The following is a 13735-nucleotide window of genomic DNA, read 5'->3' on the forward strand; positions in this document are numbered from 1 at the left end:
GTCACAGCCACAGTCACAGTCCTCAGCCAGGACCCACCAGCACAGTCACACCCTTCAGCCAGAATTGGCCTCTTGTGCTGCCTGCCCTGCTTGCTTTTTTTTTCCCCCCAAAGTAACACATGTATGTCGTCAAAAACCAAATGTTACCAAGGGATTGTAATGACAGCCTCATTTCCTATTGAAGGATTGTCCCTCTTTCAGGTGCAGCTCAGATGGCTCCTCTTCCACCACCCTTTCCGGGTTGGACGTGACCTACGTCTGACTCCTCACACTGTGGCCTGTCCCAGGAGAAGTGGTGTTTGGTGCTGTGGCTTCTCCCCTGGGAGGCCGAGGAACTTGGTTTCAGATGTCCTGGTGGAATTTGTATTTTCTACCCCATTCTTTGTGGAGGCTCTTCACTTATAGTCTTTTTGTCCCTGGAAACAGCAGTGCCCGGTGAAGCACACCCTGTAATGGGCCCTGGCGGTTTCAGGATTGCGTCTGCAGAGTATGCATGATTGGCGGCGCGGATTCTTTACAGGCCAGGCCCCGCACCTCAGAGGCGACAGGTGACCAGGAATGCCGGAGTGTGGCTGCTCTGTTCGGAAGGGCGAATGTGACTTTTCTGAAAATGTGGGCCGTAAGTGAGAAGGTGGAATGGCCTGGATGGTTAGTTCTCACATACGTGAGCCGCGTCCTCCCACCCTCCTCCAGCGTCAGGGCGACCGACAACCGAGGCAGGTCTGGGGCTTCCTGTGGGTGGGACGGGGAAACAGACACGGGCATGACGCAGCTGGAGGTGTTTCCACCCTTCCTCTCCATTCTGTACAGCTTTTCGGACGGGTCTCCAGTAAGCTGGCGCTTTTCCTTGCTCTGAACGAGTGGTTCTCACCGGGCTTTCAGAAGGCATGTGCTGGAATCTCGGAGCACCGCCCCACCGCGTGATTCTCAGCTAGAATCATTCGACCAACAGCCACCCCTCTTTTGGGGAGGCACGGACTCATTTTGAGGAGTCATTTTTCTCTTGCTGATTCCTAAACTTTGAGGATCAAATTTTCTTTTTGATTAAAAAAAGAGAGAGAGACAAAGTGTATTCTCTTTGTGTACACATTTTTGCCAATTTGGGAGATGTAAAAAGCCACGATTTGGAATTTTGAACTTGCGAGTAAACTTGGATGTGCCTCGGCATGCTGTGAACAGCATCCTTCCCCTGAGAGAATTGTCTGCATTGCTCTGTTCCTGGTTACTGAGTGCGTGTGAGAATGACACTGGATGGTGTCCTTCTGCGTCCTTTTTGGTGATTCCTGTGTGTGTTTCCAAGGGCCAGGGTGTGACTGTTGGAGCGCCATTAGGAGTCCATCGTCTGTATCACACAATAAGGGCGCAGATTCTGAGTCAGAACGCTGGTGGTTTTGAACTCGTGGAGCGCTGAGAGTTTTACTGCGCGTGGTCCTCCTTGATGTGGTTTGGGTTTCTTTGTGAGTTGTGCGTGCCTCCTAAGGATCCTGGAAGGTGAGACAGGGTTTCCAAGCCCTCGATGAGGCCTGTGGCTTTGCTCCGGAAAACAGTCCTTTCCCCTACAAAGCACTGTGCCAAAAAGCCTCTCCCTCCTGGCCTGCTGCTGGGTCCGTGGGTGGCGTCTCAGCGTGCCCAGCCGCATGGGCACCCAGGTGGTTGTGGACAGGAGTCGCAGCGTCAGCAGCAGGCCCCAGTGCATCGGGCACATAGTGCCGTGGATGGGCTGTGGGAAGAAATGGGGGAGCTGCCGGCAGAGGGCTGAAGAGTGGGCTTGTGCCCGTGGGGGGTGGCTGTGGGGCTTGGAAAATTGGGAGGGGGCTGGGGTTGGGCCCTGCAGTTTGGCTTAGGCATTTTCCTGTGGTTCGCCTTAGTGACTGTCAGTTCTACTTGGAAACAGTTGGCAGACGGGGTAGAATTAAACGTACCAATTTGCTTTCTAATTCTGAAGCAGACTCTGGGCAGCAGATGCTAACATTATTTGGCATTTTCCTAGCACTTTCTCAGTGCCTGAGCCTTATTTCCTTTCTCTGGGAGAAAGTCTGGGACGGAGATTCCTGGCCAGCCTCCTGGGCACAGCCCTGGTCCCTCGGTGGGAGCTGTGCCCACCCATCGTGTTGTGATGTTGGTGTTCCCACCAAGACCTGGCAGCCCACATGCCCTGATCCTATTCCCGTCTCCCCACTGTGCCTGCCTCTGTGTGGGAGCGTGACAGAGGCTTTTCAGCAAACGGGTAGATTTCACATTATCTGCTCCTGGTCCTGGAAGGAAGGGCCACCTGTACTTTCACAACATGGGAAGGTTTTAGTTATTACTAGTTTCTTATTTTGAGAAATTGAGAAAGGAGGGGTGGGAATCCGCAGCTGTGTCCAGGTCAGGTGGGAGGACATGGCCGAGTGATGCCTCAGGGGCTTGGCCAGGCTGGGCTGTCCCCTGCAGGGTCCTCAGGGAGGTCTGCAGTGTCCCTGCCAGGCTTGGCTTGCTCTCTTCGCTTTTCTTCTCTAGTCCCGGCCCAGATCCATGATGCCTGGTCTCTGTGATCTTGGCCAAGTCGCCTTTCTGCCTGAAACGGCAGGGCCTGAGCTCGCTGCGCCCTCTGCCCAGGGCCTGGGGCTCCTGTCACGTGATCCTGCGAGCTCACCCGGACAGAGCACACAGTTTCCACTTTCTCTCCATCCTCCTCTCAGCGAGGGAACAGGCCAACAAGGCAGGCTTGCCCTGTTTCGTCGTCTTAGGGGGGAGTTTGAGTAAGGGGCTCGACCCCTCCATTCAGGCCTTGCTAGGGGTTGATGGAGCTGGTTCAGAGCAAATACGGAATTTGTGTCATTGCTATGGAGCCTCCGCTAGAATCGCGTTCTCGAGCTGGAGGGGACTTGCTTGGGTCACACAGTGAGGGGCAGAACCAGGCCTGAGACCCTGGTCTCCTGATTTGGGGGCCAAGGCATTCTCTCCCTCCTCCCCTTTGAGAACAACAGCAGTTTCGCAAGAAGGTGTGGAGTGACCCTCTCTCATGACACGCAGCCGGGGGCTCACCCTGCTTATTGGCCACTCTTCTCAGGCCTGGTCTTCCTGGCTGTTCGTTGCTGACGGCTCTCTGCAGGGGCTGCCCCAGTGGTCCTCTGACACCTCGAGCCGATCCTTCACATCCTGCTTCCTGGGTCCCCGTCGGCTGCAGCTGTGTTTTCTCCGGTGTTCTGCAAGGTGTAACTGGCTGTTCGGTCAGGCAAGGCTTCTGTAGCCAAAGACAAAGGTTTAAGAAGTGCAGAGTCAGCAGAGTTCAACAGGCCGCTTCCCAAGGCCTCCCCAGGGCCGTTGATACGCTAATGTGCATTGTGAATTTCCAAGAGTGGAGAATTAAAATGCATAGAGTGGGAGTTTATTATAAAGGAGCAGGAGAACCATGCAGCTAGTCTGTGCGCGGGAACTGAAACCCAGGACAGGAAAGGCGGGTTGTGAAATTCTGTCTCCGTTTTTTTGTCTTTTTCCATCTCTGCCCTCTCTCTGTGTATCCTAATTCATTCATTTTCTTTTTCCTTCTCTCCACCCTCATACCCTGACTTGTTTTTTAAATTGTGGTAAAATACACTTAACAACAGATGTACCATCCTAACCATTTTTACGTGTACGGTCAGTAGCATTAAGCACATTCATATTGTTGTGCATCCATCACCTCCATCCCTTCACAGAACTCTCCATCCCGCAAAACTGAAGATGGAATATTCTCCAGCAAAAATCCACATTTTGTTTATTTATCCCTTCATCCTGTGAGGGACCCTTGGGTCGTTTCCGCTCATCTCCTAAATTTTTCTCCTTCTCTCATCCACAGTTAGATAGAGGATGCCCACTGCTTACTTGCACGTTTTACAGGCAGTCGCCGAGAAAGAAAGGAGAGGCTGAGTTGGTTGTCTCCTCTCTGTCCCGGACGCTTCTGCCTCCCCTCTTGCCTGGCCGCCTTTGCTTCTCTCAGCTTCTCCTGTGAGGAAGCTTCCGTGACCCCGATGGTCGGGACCACTCTGTCCTGCTCTCCGAGTTCCTTTCTGACACCCAGCGTGGCCCATGTCGTTCTCAGTTCTCTCACACTTTCCTTGTTTCTCTCCCCCTCAACTTTTCCTTTCTGTCTCCTGGCGCCCGGCCCAAGTGGGGTCTCCCCACAGGCAGGTTGGAGAAATGAAAGTACCCTAGGACTGAAGAGGCTCTGGCCCAAAACTTGGCCCCTGTGGCTGTCGTGGCCAGAGGAGGCTTCACTGGGTCCTCCTCTGCGCTCTTGGGCCACTTGCCTCTGTTCTGGGTGCGAGTCATTAAATGTGGCCTGCCCTTGAGACGACCCCAAAGCCAGAAAAGTCACCCATGTGCAGAGATGCCCAGTAGTCCTTTTCTCTTCCGTGGGAGGACAGTGCCTTTTGTTCAGTAATATTTACTCCACTTGCCTCACCTCTAATTTAAAAAAGGGAGACATGGGGGCCAGCCCTGTGGCTGAGTGGTTAAGTTCACGTGCTCTGCTTCAGCAGCCCAGGGTCTTGCCAGTTGGGATCCTGGGTCCGGACATGGCACCACTCATCAAGCCATGCCGAGGCGGCGTCCCACATGCCACAACTAGAAGGACCCACAACTAGAATATACAACTATGTCCCGGGGGGCTTTGGGGAGAAGAAGAAAGAAAATAAAAGAAGATTGGCAACAGATGTTAGCTCAGGTGCCAATCTTTTAAAAAAAAATAAAAAGGGAGAGGTGAGCAATCAGTCCCACATTTCCCCTGTAAGCCGACGTGAGCAGCTTTGTAAAGGAGACCACCTGATGCCCTCACATGTCCAAAGGGTGGGTAGAGGGGGTCCCTATTGACTGCCGGCCGAGTCAGGCGTTTCCCACAGTTATCGCACTCCTGCCAGCCGCTCTCTGTGGATTATTCCACGCCCCAAGATTAAGGAACTTGCTCGAGGTCCCAGAGCTGAAATTCAGACCGATGACATCAGCTTGGCTGGCTCTGAAGCCTTGGCAGCATGTCCCCGCTGTTCCTGCCTCTGCCCGCTCCGCATGCACCTCCCTCCCCCAGCACCCCCTCTCTCCTCCTCAGGAGCCAAGGCTGGATGGAGATTGTTACTAGAAAGTGCTGGGGCTGCAAGGGGCCTCTAGGTAGTGGTTCTCCAAACTGAGATGATAGGAATCATCTGGAGAATTAAAAAAACATTTGAATCAATACATGTTGGGGTGGTACTGGGCTACATAAACACTTCCCAGGTGATTCTGATGATCAGCCACTGTTCTGATCCCCCCCTTCATTTTCCAGTTGAGGACACTGGGGACCAGTGAGTTGGGATGCCGTAGCCAAGGCCACGTGGCCCTGTTGCAGCCTGCCTCAGGTCCGTAGTCCAGGCTCTCGGCTCCTTGCTCTGGGGCCTGGGTGTTCTCTCGCACTGCCGCCTCTGCTTGCGAGGCGCTCTTTCATTTCTGCCCGTCTGGACCCAACGAAGGCCTTCACCACAGGTGGTCCTGTCTCCCCAGGCTGGAAACCAGCAAGGAGGAGGCGGAGGCAGGTGGGCTTCCCTCTGGGAGTGGGGCCAGCAGGAGCCGCCCCTTATTGACAGCCCAAGGAGGGCTCTCCTGCGGCTCAGCAGATCCCAGCCTGGGCTTGAGAAATGCAGCGACACAGGGACTTCTATCAAGAGGGAGAGATCTAGACAAGAGGGGAGGCGGGGACAGGTGCCAGGAATGCATGCTCCCATTTAGGGGAGGTGAAGTAAGATACGTAGTATCCTTCACCCTGGTTGGTATCCTAAATTGCACGTGTCTGTTCATCGATTCACTCGACAGCTATTTACTGGGCCCCCACTGCGAGTTAGACGCTTAACAGGCACTGGCGATCTGCTGTGCACGAGGCATACGCAGCCCCGCCTGCACAGACTGAGCGTCTGCAAGGCTGGTCGTATAGAGAACCGGATTCCTTAGCCCCTTGGTGAATCCTTTCATTGTTAGTGAGTGATGGTCATAGACACGTAATGGCATTTTCTTTTCTCAGCCATTCTCTCGAAGGAGGAAACTAAAGCTTAGAGAGGTTCCCCGTCCTCCCCAGGGTCACGCTGGGAGTGATGGAGCTGAGTTCACCTGGTGCTCTGGTGAGAAAGCCCGCGTGCGGGACTTCCCTGCTGCCCGCCCACTGCCTCGTGCTCCTGCTTCTGGTCAGGCGCAATCAGAGGAAAAAGCCGGGTGCCATACGAAGCTTTGTTTGCTCCCACAGTTGAGCGATTTCAAATAACTTGTGGAACGTAGTGCTCGAGACCCTCTGCCGTCCCCAAGGAAGCCGTCGCCTCTCCCACATCGAGCGCCTTGCCTTTGAGCACGTGGCTGGGCCAGCAGCCGCTTGCCCCTCCTCGCTGGGTCTCGCTTGCTGCTGCTGCACGCTGCGATTACGCCGCCTGAGATCTGTTGAGAAGGGTTAGAATAGAAAACACGGAACCAAAAGGTGCAGGCCCTGAGCCCAGCCCCCGGCGCTCCCCGAATGTGGGCCCAGGCATCTGGCGGCGGCCTGGGGCCGGGCCAGGGCATTTTCACCCGTTTGAGGTAGAAAAAAGGGTAAAGCAGTGAGTTTTTAATAAAGCTAAATTTAATCTAAAGAACAGTTTTATAATCAGAAGTAGTTGTCTTTGCCTTTTTTTAAGCATTAACAGTGTCCTCTCTTTTAGGAAATCTTGATTGTAATAGAAGGTGATAGTGACTATTGCTTATATTGTTGTTGTTTTACGTCCTTTCTTAGCAAAATGAAAAGTTGTCAGTGGTGTGCCCGTTTTCTTTGTGGTGTCACTGGCTGGGGAGATCTGAAAGTGACCGGTAATTAGGTTGTTGGTTTTCACGCTCTTCCTCTGGGCCTGGATTCCTGGGGGCAGTTTTCTGCCGTGTGGAATGAGAGGAGGGCCTGAGCCCTTCACCCCATTTCCAAGCAGAGAAGCCCTTCTTAAATTCTGTGTCGTGGTTTTCTGGGAGATTTTGTTTGGAGAGAAAAGGATGTCCCTGCCAGAGCTTGGAGGCTGACCCTCCAGTCTGCGTGTGTGTTGGGGGCGGGGAGTGGAGGAGCAAATGCTGCTGCTTTTGCAGGGCTGAGCCAGCGCTGGTACTAGTGCATCTACTGTGCTAGTCAGGGTTCCTCAGAGAAACAGAGCCAACAGGGGGTGTGTATATGTGTGTGTATGTGAATTGGCTCACGCAGTCGTGGAAGCTGGCAAGTCTGAAGTCTGCAGGGCAGGCTGGCTGGAGACCCAGGGAAGAGTTGATGTTGCAGCTCAAGTGCAAAGACTGTCTGGAGACAGAATTCTTTCTTCCTTGGGTGACATCAGTTTTTTTTCTCTTCATACCTTTGACTGATTAGATGAGGCCCACCCACACCATGGAGGGTAATCTGCTTTATTCACAGTCCACTGATTTAAACATTAATCTCATCTGAAACATACCTTCACAGCCACATCTAGACTACAGTTTGACCATAGTTGGAGCCAGTGTGAGTACGGTGGCCTTGCCAGGTTGACACATAAGATTAATGATCACACTTGCTCAAGTGCCTGGGAGCACAGTAGGATCACAGAGTGGGGAGAGCTGGGTCTCCGCCTCAAGGAGGCAGGACTATACATAGGGAGAAGTTCAGAACAAGACCATTTATATGGAAGCGCTAACTTGTAAAGACAAAGTGGAAAAAGTATTCAGAGGAGATGAAGGGGTGAGGGCTGGAGGACTTGGGGGAAATTTCATGGTACGGCTCAACAGGAGCTGTCAGAGCCTGGACGCCTCCACTAGGTCAGGGTGCAGAAGACTTCAGAGCCAGAATGGGAACCACCGGGTAATAATACTACTCACATTTGACTGGGCCTCTGAGTTTATTAAGAATCTCCACACCCGTTGTTTCATTTGATGCTCGCGACAATCCTGTATTTTTAATTGAAGCTCTCAAGGCCCAGAGAGGTTGAGGGACTCATCAGAGGTCACACAGCTTGCCAGTGGCAGGGCACGTCTTCCTACTCCCGATCCTGCCCCCACTCGTTCCCCCTTTTGCTGGGTATGATGAAGTCCTTGTGAAGGTGTGTCTGTGGGGGAGGGAGGACTCCAGGAGGGAGAGAGTAAATGTTTTCTTTATGAAGAAATGTGAAACTGAAAATGGACTGTTCCCTCTCTCCGGGTCTTCCTTTCCCTCCTTACCATCCTCGTTAACTGCCATTCTCTTCTTGTTTTCTCGCCTTCTCCCAGACACGAATGCAGAGTCTGAATCCAGATCCCAAAGCCCAGTACACGAATGTCTATGGAGCCCTCAAGAAGATCACGCGGACCGAAGGCTTCTGGAGGCCCTTGCGAGGCCTCAACGTGATGGTGGTGGGTGCAGGCCCGGCCCACGCCATGTATTTTGCCTGCTATGAAAACATGAAAAGGACTTTAAATGACGTTTTCCGCCACCAAGGAAACAGCCACCTAGCCAACGGTATTTGAAAGCGTTTGTCTGGAGTTAGAAAGTTCTCTCCTTCAACAGACCCTTCCCCAGGGTTCTCCTCCCTGGGACCCAGCAGCCTGACGCCGCGTCTCCGCCACGCTTGCTTACGAATAAAGAACTCTAGAGTTGTGTGTGCACACACACCAGACACACGCACACACACACACACGCTTCTTTCCATTCCCCTCCTTCGCTTTCTGAAGCCTGGGGAAAATCAGTGACAGAGGTGTTTCAGTTTTCATTGTTGTGTGGGTTTTTCGTTTCGTTCTTTTAAACGTTCAAAGGCAAGTAAAGATCAGATCTAGGAGAAAACCCTGAATAGAAACAAAACTTTTGAATGCTGGATTCAAAAAAAAAAAAGCTATCTGGACAGCTTCTTTGAGACTATTTAAAAACTGGTTCAACAGGTCTCTACAACGTCAAGATCTAACTAAGCTTGAAAAGGTCAAGAAGTTTTATGGCTGACAAAGGATTTGCTCCAGCGCAGACGGCCTTTCCCACCTTAAGCTTCTGGGGGCCCAGGGCCTCCGCCCGCCCCTCCTCCGTTTGTCTGAGTGGCAGCTCTGCGAGCAAGGGCTGACAGCGTTTCCTTTCTTGTTTGGCGGGAGCAGGCGGGCTGGGGGCTGGAGTTGTGGGCAGCTCTTGCGTAGGCCTGTCTTACCGGCCCGAGCGCTTATTCTCGCCTCTCCTGTGGGTTTGGCTTTTGTTGGTTTTTGTTTGGGTGTGAATGGGGCTATGGATAGCAGTGTAAGGTGTACTTATCTTAACAAAATTGCTTTTCAACAGTGGAGAGGTAGATGTGACCAGCAGCAACGTTTTCCCCTTCTTTCTGTTCTACTCACAACCAAAAAAGTCCCTTCTGTCAGCAGACCTGGTAATGATAACTCCACCTGGCTGGTTTGTAGACATTTGTTTTGCCTTTTAAAAACTGGCCGTTAGTTGTATCTGTTGACGCGGTCACTAAGAGCCAGGCTGTCCCCGAGTCTGTGCCTCGGGCCTTCCTTTTGCTGGAACTCCTTGGTCGCTGCAGCCCTTGAAAGCGGGTTGACGGAACCCAGTTTATGCCGAGTTCCGCCCAGCGCTGTTCCGGCATCATCGTGCTGTGTGCTGTGGTTGCGTGTTGACCTTTCTGGGGATGATGCTAAGCGTGTGGAGGAGGGCGGGGGATAGAAGTGCATTTCTGAAGGCTTCTCCTGGTGTTCCTCCTCCCTCCCACCTTCCTGCCGGCGCCTTAGTTACTGGGCACTGTCAGCTGCAGAGGGAGGAAACCCCAAGCCAAACGCAAAATTGCAGGCCTGAGTCAGGCGTTTGAAGTTCCTGGGGTTTTTCTTTTTTAGTTATTTTATGGAGGCCACATTGGTTTACAACACTGTGTAAATTTCCTGGTTCTTGGAGCCCGGCCCTTCGGATGAGACCCTCGGACGGGGTCGGCCGTCCCCGAGACAGGTCCTAGCTTTGCAGACTTACCTGGGAGTGTACCACGTGCAGAGCTTCCTGGTGTGCTCTTCCCTTGCCTGTTTTCTTAAAAATGCCTGGATTTTATTAAGGAATTTTCTTACAGATTGCTTTTCAGACCTTTTCTCCTCTCGGCCATTTACGTGCAATCCTCCCCTTTGGCCCAGTTTAAGGGCGGAGTGAGTTAATCTGTAGACAGAGTGAAAAATCTAGACGGTGGAAAAAGCCACCACGTGTGGTTTCTGGGTGCCATGCAGTGTGAGCAGGTCTACCCTTTCCCCAGGTTGACTCCCAGAGAGAAAATGAGGCTTCTGCAAGATTGAAGTGTGGGTAATTGTGCCCCTTTTTATCTGGCGTTGCCAGGATCTCTAGAGTTTTGAGCATCAGTGCTCCCCTGGGTGGAGTTGATAGTGAACGTTGCTTCTTAGAAAGCTGTGTCCGGGGTTCCGTCTGATTTGGGTTCCAGGAACTTCCTTGGAATACCTTGTCCCGGAGGGTAATTTTCTGGAGTTTCTTTTGCAGGGATAGCTGGGAGTATGGCCACCCTGCTCCACGATGCAGTAATGAATCCAGCAGAAGGTAATGTTTCATGGTCCCAGGGAGTGGCAGCAGGGGCTGTGCGAACGGGCAGGGAAAGAGGGGCGGGTGGGGAGACAGAAGGTCCGGCAAGGGGCCTGCTGGCTAAGGAGGATGTTTTCCTCCGCATTAGTAAAGGTGTCACGACGGGACGGGAGCCTCTGAGCTTCTGGTACTCCTGTTCTCAGGAACAGCTACTCAGAGTGTGATCCGCGGGCCAGCGGCGTCAGCATCTCCTGAGAGCATGCTAGAAAAGCTTATTCTTAGGCCCCACCCCAGGCCTACTGAATCACAATCTCTGGGGTTGGAGATGAGGAATCTGTTTTAAAAGCTCTCCTGGTGACTCTTTTGCATGCTTTTGCACTAGTCTAACACATACACTCACACATGCACGCACACACACACCACTCCGGCCCTTGTTAACCTTTATCAACCCTAGACAAATTTAGGGGGAGTCTGCCAAAGGCCATTTGTTAGGGCTCAGGTTCAATTTGCTCTTTTAAAAGAAATTTGCAATTATTATGAAAATTCCAAACTCATGCAAAAATAGAGAGAGGAGTATTCTGAACCCCCATCGCTCTACTTCATGAACGAACATTTGGCCGGTTTGTTTTAGCGTCTCCTCCCGCGATTTTTTCTTTTGAATTTTGAGAGCATTCTAAAACAATTCTTAGCTGTGCAGACTTCAGCTCTGTCTGCTTTTTCTATATCCTGGTGTCGTTGGCCAACTTGGGTCTCAGAGGTGAGGGCCTTTTGGACCAGGTACTGGGCGTCCTTTCAGCTGGGTTACCCTCTCTGAGAGGTGGGACCTTTCTCCCCATCTGACGATGGCCCCTTTCCAGAAGGGAGAACCAGAGGTAAAAATTCCAACATTTTAAGCATGTGTTATGTTAGTCTGTTTTTGTCCTTTAAGGTGAAAATTGTCTACTTGCTGTAGCTGCCCCCTGTGCCCTGGCAGACAGGGGACTTGTCCTGACCTTCAGGGACGGGGCGAAACAGGTTGGGAGGTGGCTGCTTTGGTGCATGTTCAAGGCGACTCAGACAGGGACCTGGTCAGTGACCAGTCAGTAAGCCCATGTCAACTGGGCAAGAATTTGTTTCTGTTTTTTTTTAAGGAGAAAAAAGTGAGGTTCAACTCCCCCCCTTCTTCTTGACATTATATTGATTTAAGGACTTTATTTCTTTAAAAGTAAAGAAAAGCACACTGTGCGTGTTCATTTCACAGTGCATGGGGACGATTAAAACTCTAAGTGTAAGGGACCCCAGTTGGCCCTCGTTTGCCTCAGGTCCTCTGAACGAAGCCCGGTTCTTCATTGGACTTTGTCATTGAACTTGGGCTGACATGATTCTAGTGTCTCTTCCGAGGGTACTGTGACACAGAAGCTAAGAACACTGTCAGAGGTGCAGAGCACTGAGAGTGAGAGATGGGAGCACGCGTCCAGTAGGCAGGTTGGGAGGGAGCAGGGCAGGGAGGCGTGGTTTAGACTGGCGGCGCCTGCGATGCCCAGGCAGCCAGGCTCTGGGGATCGGATCAGTGAGTCTAGTCTGAAGTGGCCCCTGGTTTAGAGCACCTTAGATGAGATGCAGGCAGGAGAAACTTGAGGAAATAGCCCCTTCCTGGCACGGGATCCTGGAGCCCCATGCGTAAACGGGGTTTCCGGAGCTGGCCTCTGGTTTCTCAGGCTGGGGCTGTGTGTGCTAGCTCTCTGGGCCTTGTGACCAGTGTGTCTAAACTTACTTGTTTCTCTTTATGGCTTGGCTTCCCTTTCACTCCGACCCGGGGTGGGGCCAAACCCAACCAACTGGCCCTGACTGCCGCCTGGCCTGCTGCGCCCGCAACAGTCGTGAAGCAGCGCATGCAGATGTACAACTCGCCGCACCGGTCGGCCCTCAGCTGCATCCGGACGGTGTGGAGGACTGAGGGCTGGGGGGCCTTCTACCGGAGTTACAGCACGCAGCTGACCATGAACATTCCCTTCCAGTCCATCCACTTCATCACCTACGAGTTCCTGCAGGAGCAGGTCAACCCTCACCGGGTCTACAACCCGCAGTCCCACATCATCTCAGGTGGGCTGGCCGGGGCCCTTGCCGCGGCCGCCACCACCCCGCTGGACGTCTGTAAGACCCTCCTCAACACTCAGGAGAACATGGCCCTCAACCTGGCCAACATCAGCGGCCGGCTGTCGGGCATGGCCAACGCTTTCCGCACGGTGTACCGGCTCAACGGCCTGCCCGGCTACTTCAAAGGCATGCGAGCGCGTGTCATCCACCAGATGCCCTCCACGGCCATCTCCTGGTCGGTCTATGAGTTTTTTAAGTACTTCCTCACCAAGCGCAAGCTGGAGAATCGAACTCCATACTAAAGGAACAGGCTGTGGGGAGCGATGCCCGAATCTTATTTTTAGAAGGCTTTCCCTGCCTGCTTCCATCCCTGCCCTCACACTGAGATTATTGTTGCACGGTGTTCGCAGGGTGGGCCTCCCGCCCGACGCCTTAGAGAGAGGAAAGGAGGGACAGCCGCTTACCGGGAGGCCAGGGGCAGTCCACAGGGACATCCGAGGTGGTGGTAGGTGGGGAGAGACCTTGGAAGGGGAACGAGAAATTGCTTTTTCTCTTCGTCCCCCAAGAGGTATGTAGCATTTCTGCTTCACTGGAGCAGTTTCCTGCCCTGGAATTGTAGATCACACAGAAGGGAAGAAAATGAGCAGTGACCGAAAACATTAAAGAAAAAGAAAATCATGTATATAAAAGTTGCCGTACACAGTCTAAAATAGATGGATAATGTTTATCCTTTATTTTTCTATGTAGAAGTTTTTGGATTTGTGTGTATGCCTGTGCGTGTGTATAAATAAGTGTTACAGCTGGGAATGTAAAGCTGTTTTTTTAAAAAAATAGAGGGCTGAAGTCTTCCATTGGGTTATATAAAAAGGGCACCGAAGTACTAAATTGCTGAAAGTGGCCTAAAATTGTGTTGAGCCCCCAAATGGAAGTTTCACTTGAATGTAAAATAATAAAATATAAAGTTTATATTTTGAATTTCTTTTTTCATGGGGGAAGAAAAGGTATGTTGAAAAACAGTCAAAATAATGATGTATTACTTCCAGCTACATTTCTTTTCTTTTACTCAATCAGTCACCTTCATGTGCCTTCTCCCTTTGCCTTCCCTAAAAACTCCAGGACTAAAGACCTGGCCCTGAGGCGTTTTCTCTTGCTGAATGCATGCACACACGCACACAGACCCCGCGG

At 52.1% G+C, this 13735-nt stretch overlaps 1 protein-coding gene across 9 annotated transcripts in view; it reads left to right on the forward strand.

Moving 5' to 3' along the window:
* SLC25A37 (solute carrier family 25 member 37) overlaps window positions 1–13516 on the forward strand; it is a 37191-nt gene extending 23675 nt beyond the window's left edge. For 4 of the 9 annotated variants that reach the window (XM_008519812.2, XM_070606879.1, XM_070606882.1 and 1 more), the window contains exons 2-4: window positions 8221–8449; window positions 10436–10492; window positions 12332–13516. In XM_008519812.2, the coding sequence (XP_008518034.1) occupies window positions 8221–8449; window positions 10436–10492; window positions 12332–12852 (807 nt within the window). In that variant the 3' untranslated portion in view covers window positions 12853–13516. Of the gene's footprint in view, window positions 1–8220; window positions 9149–10435; window positions 10493–12331 lie in introns of all 9 variants that reach the window. The other 5 variants (XM_070606903.1, XM_070606925.1, XM_070606933.1 and 2 more) reach the window with 2 other exon arrangements.
* Window positions 13517–13735: the final 219 nt, after the last annotated feature.

Source organism: Equus przewalskii, chromosome 2 (genome assembly GCF_037783145.1).
Source record: "Equus przewalskii isolate Varuska chromosome 2, EquPr2, whole genome shotgun sequence".
NCBI classification, from domain to species: Eukaryota; Metazoa; Chordata; class Mammalia; order Perissodactyla; family Equidae; genus Equus; species Equus przewalskii.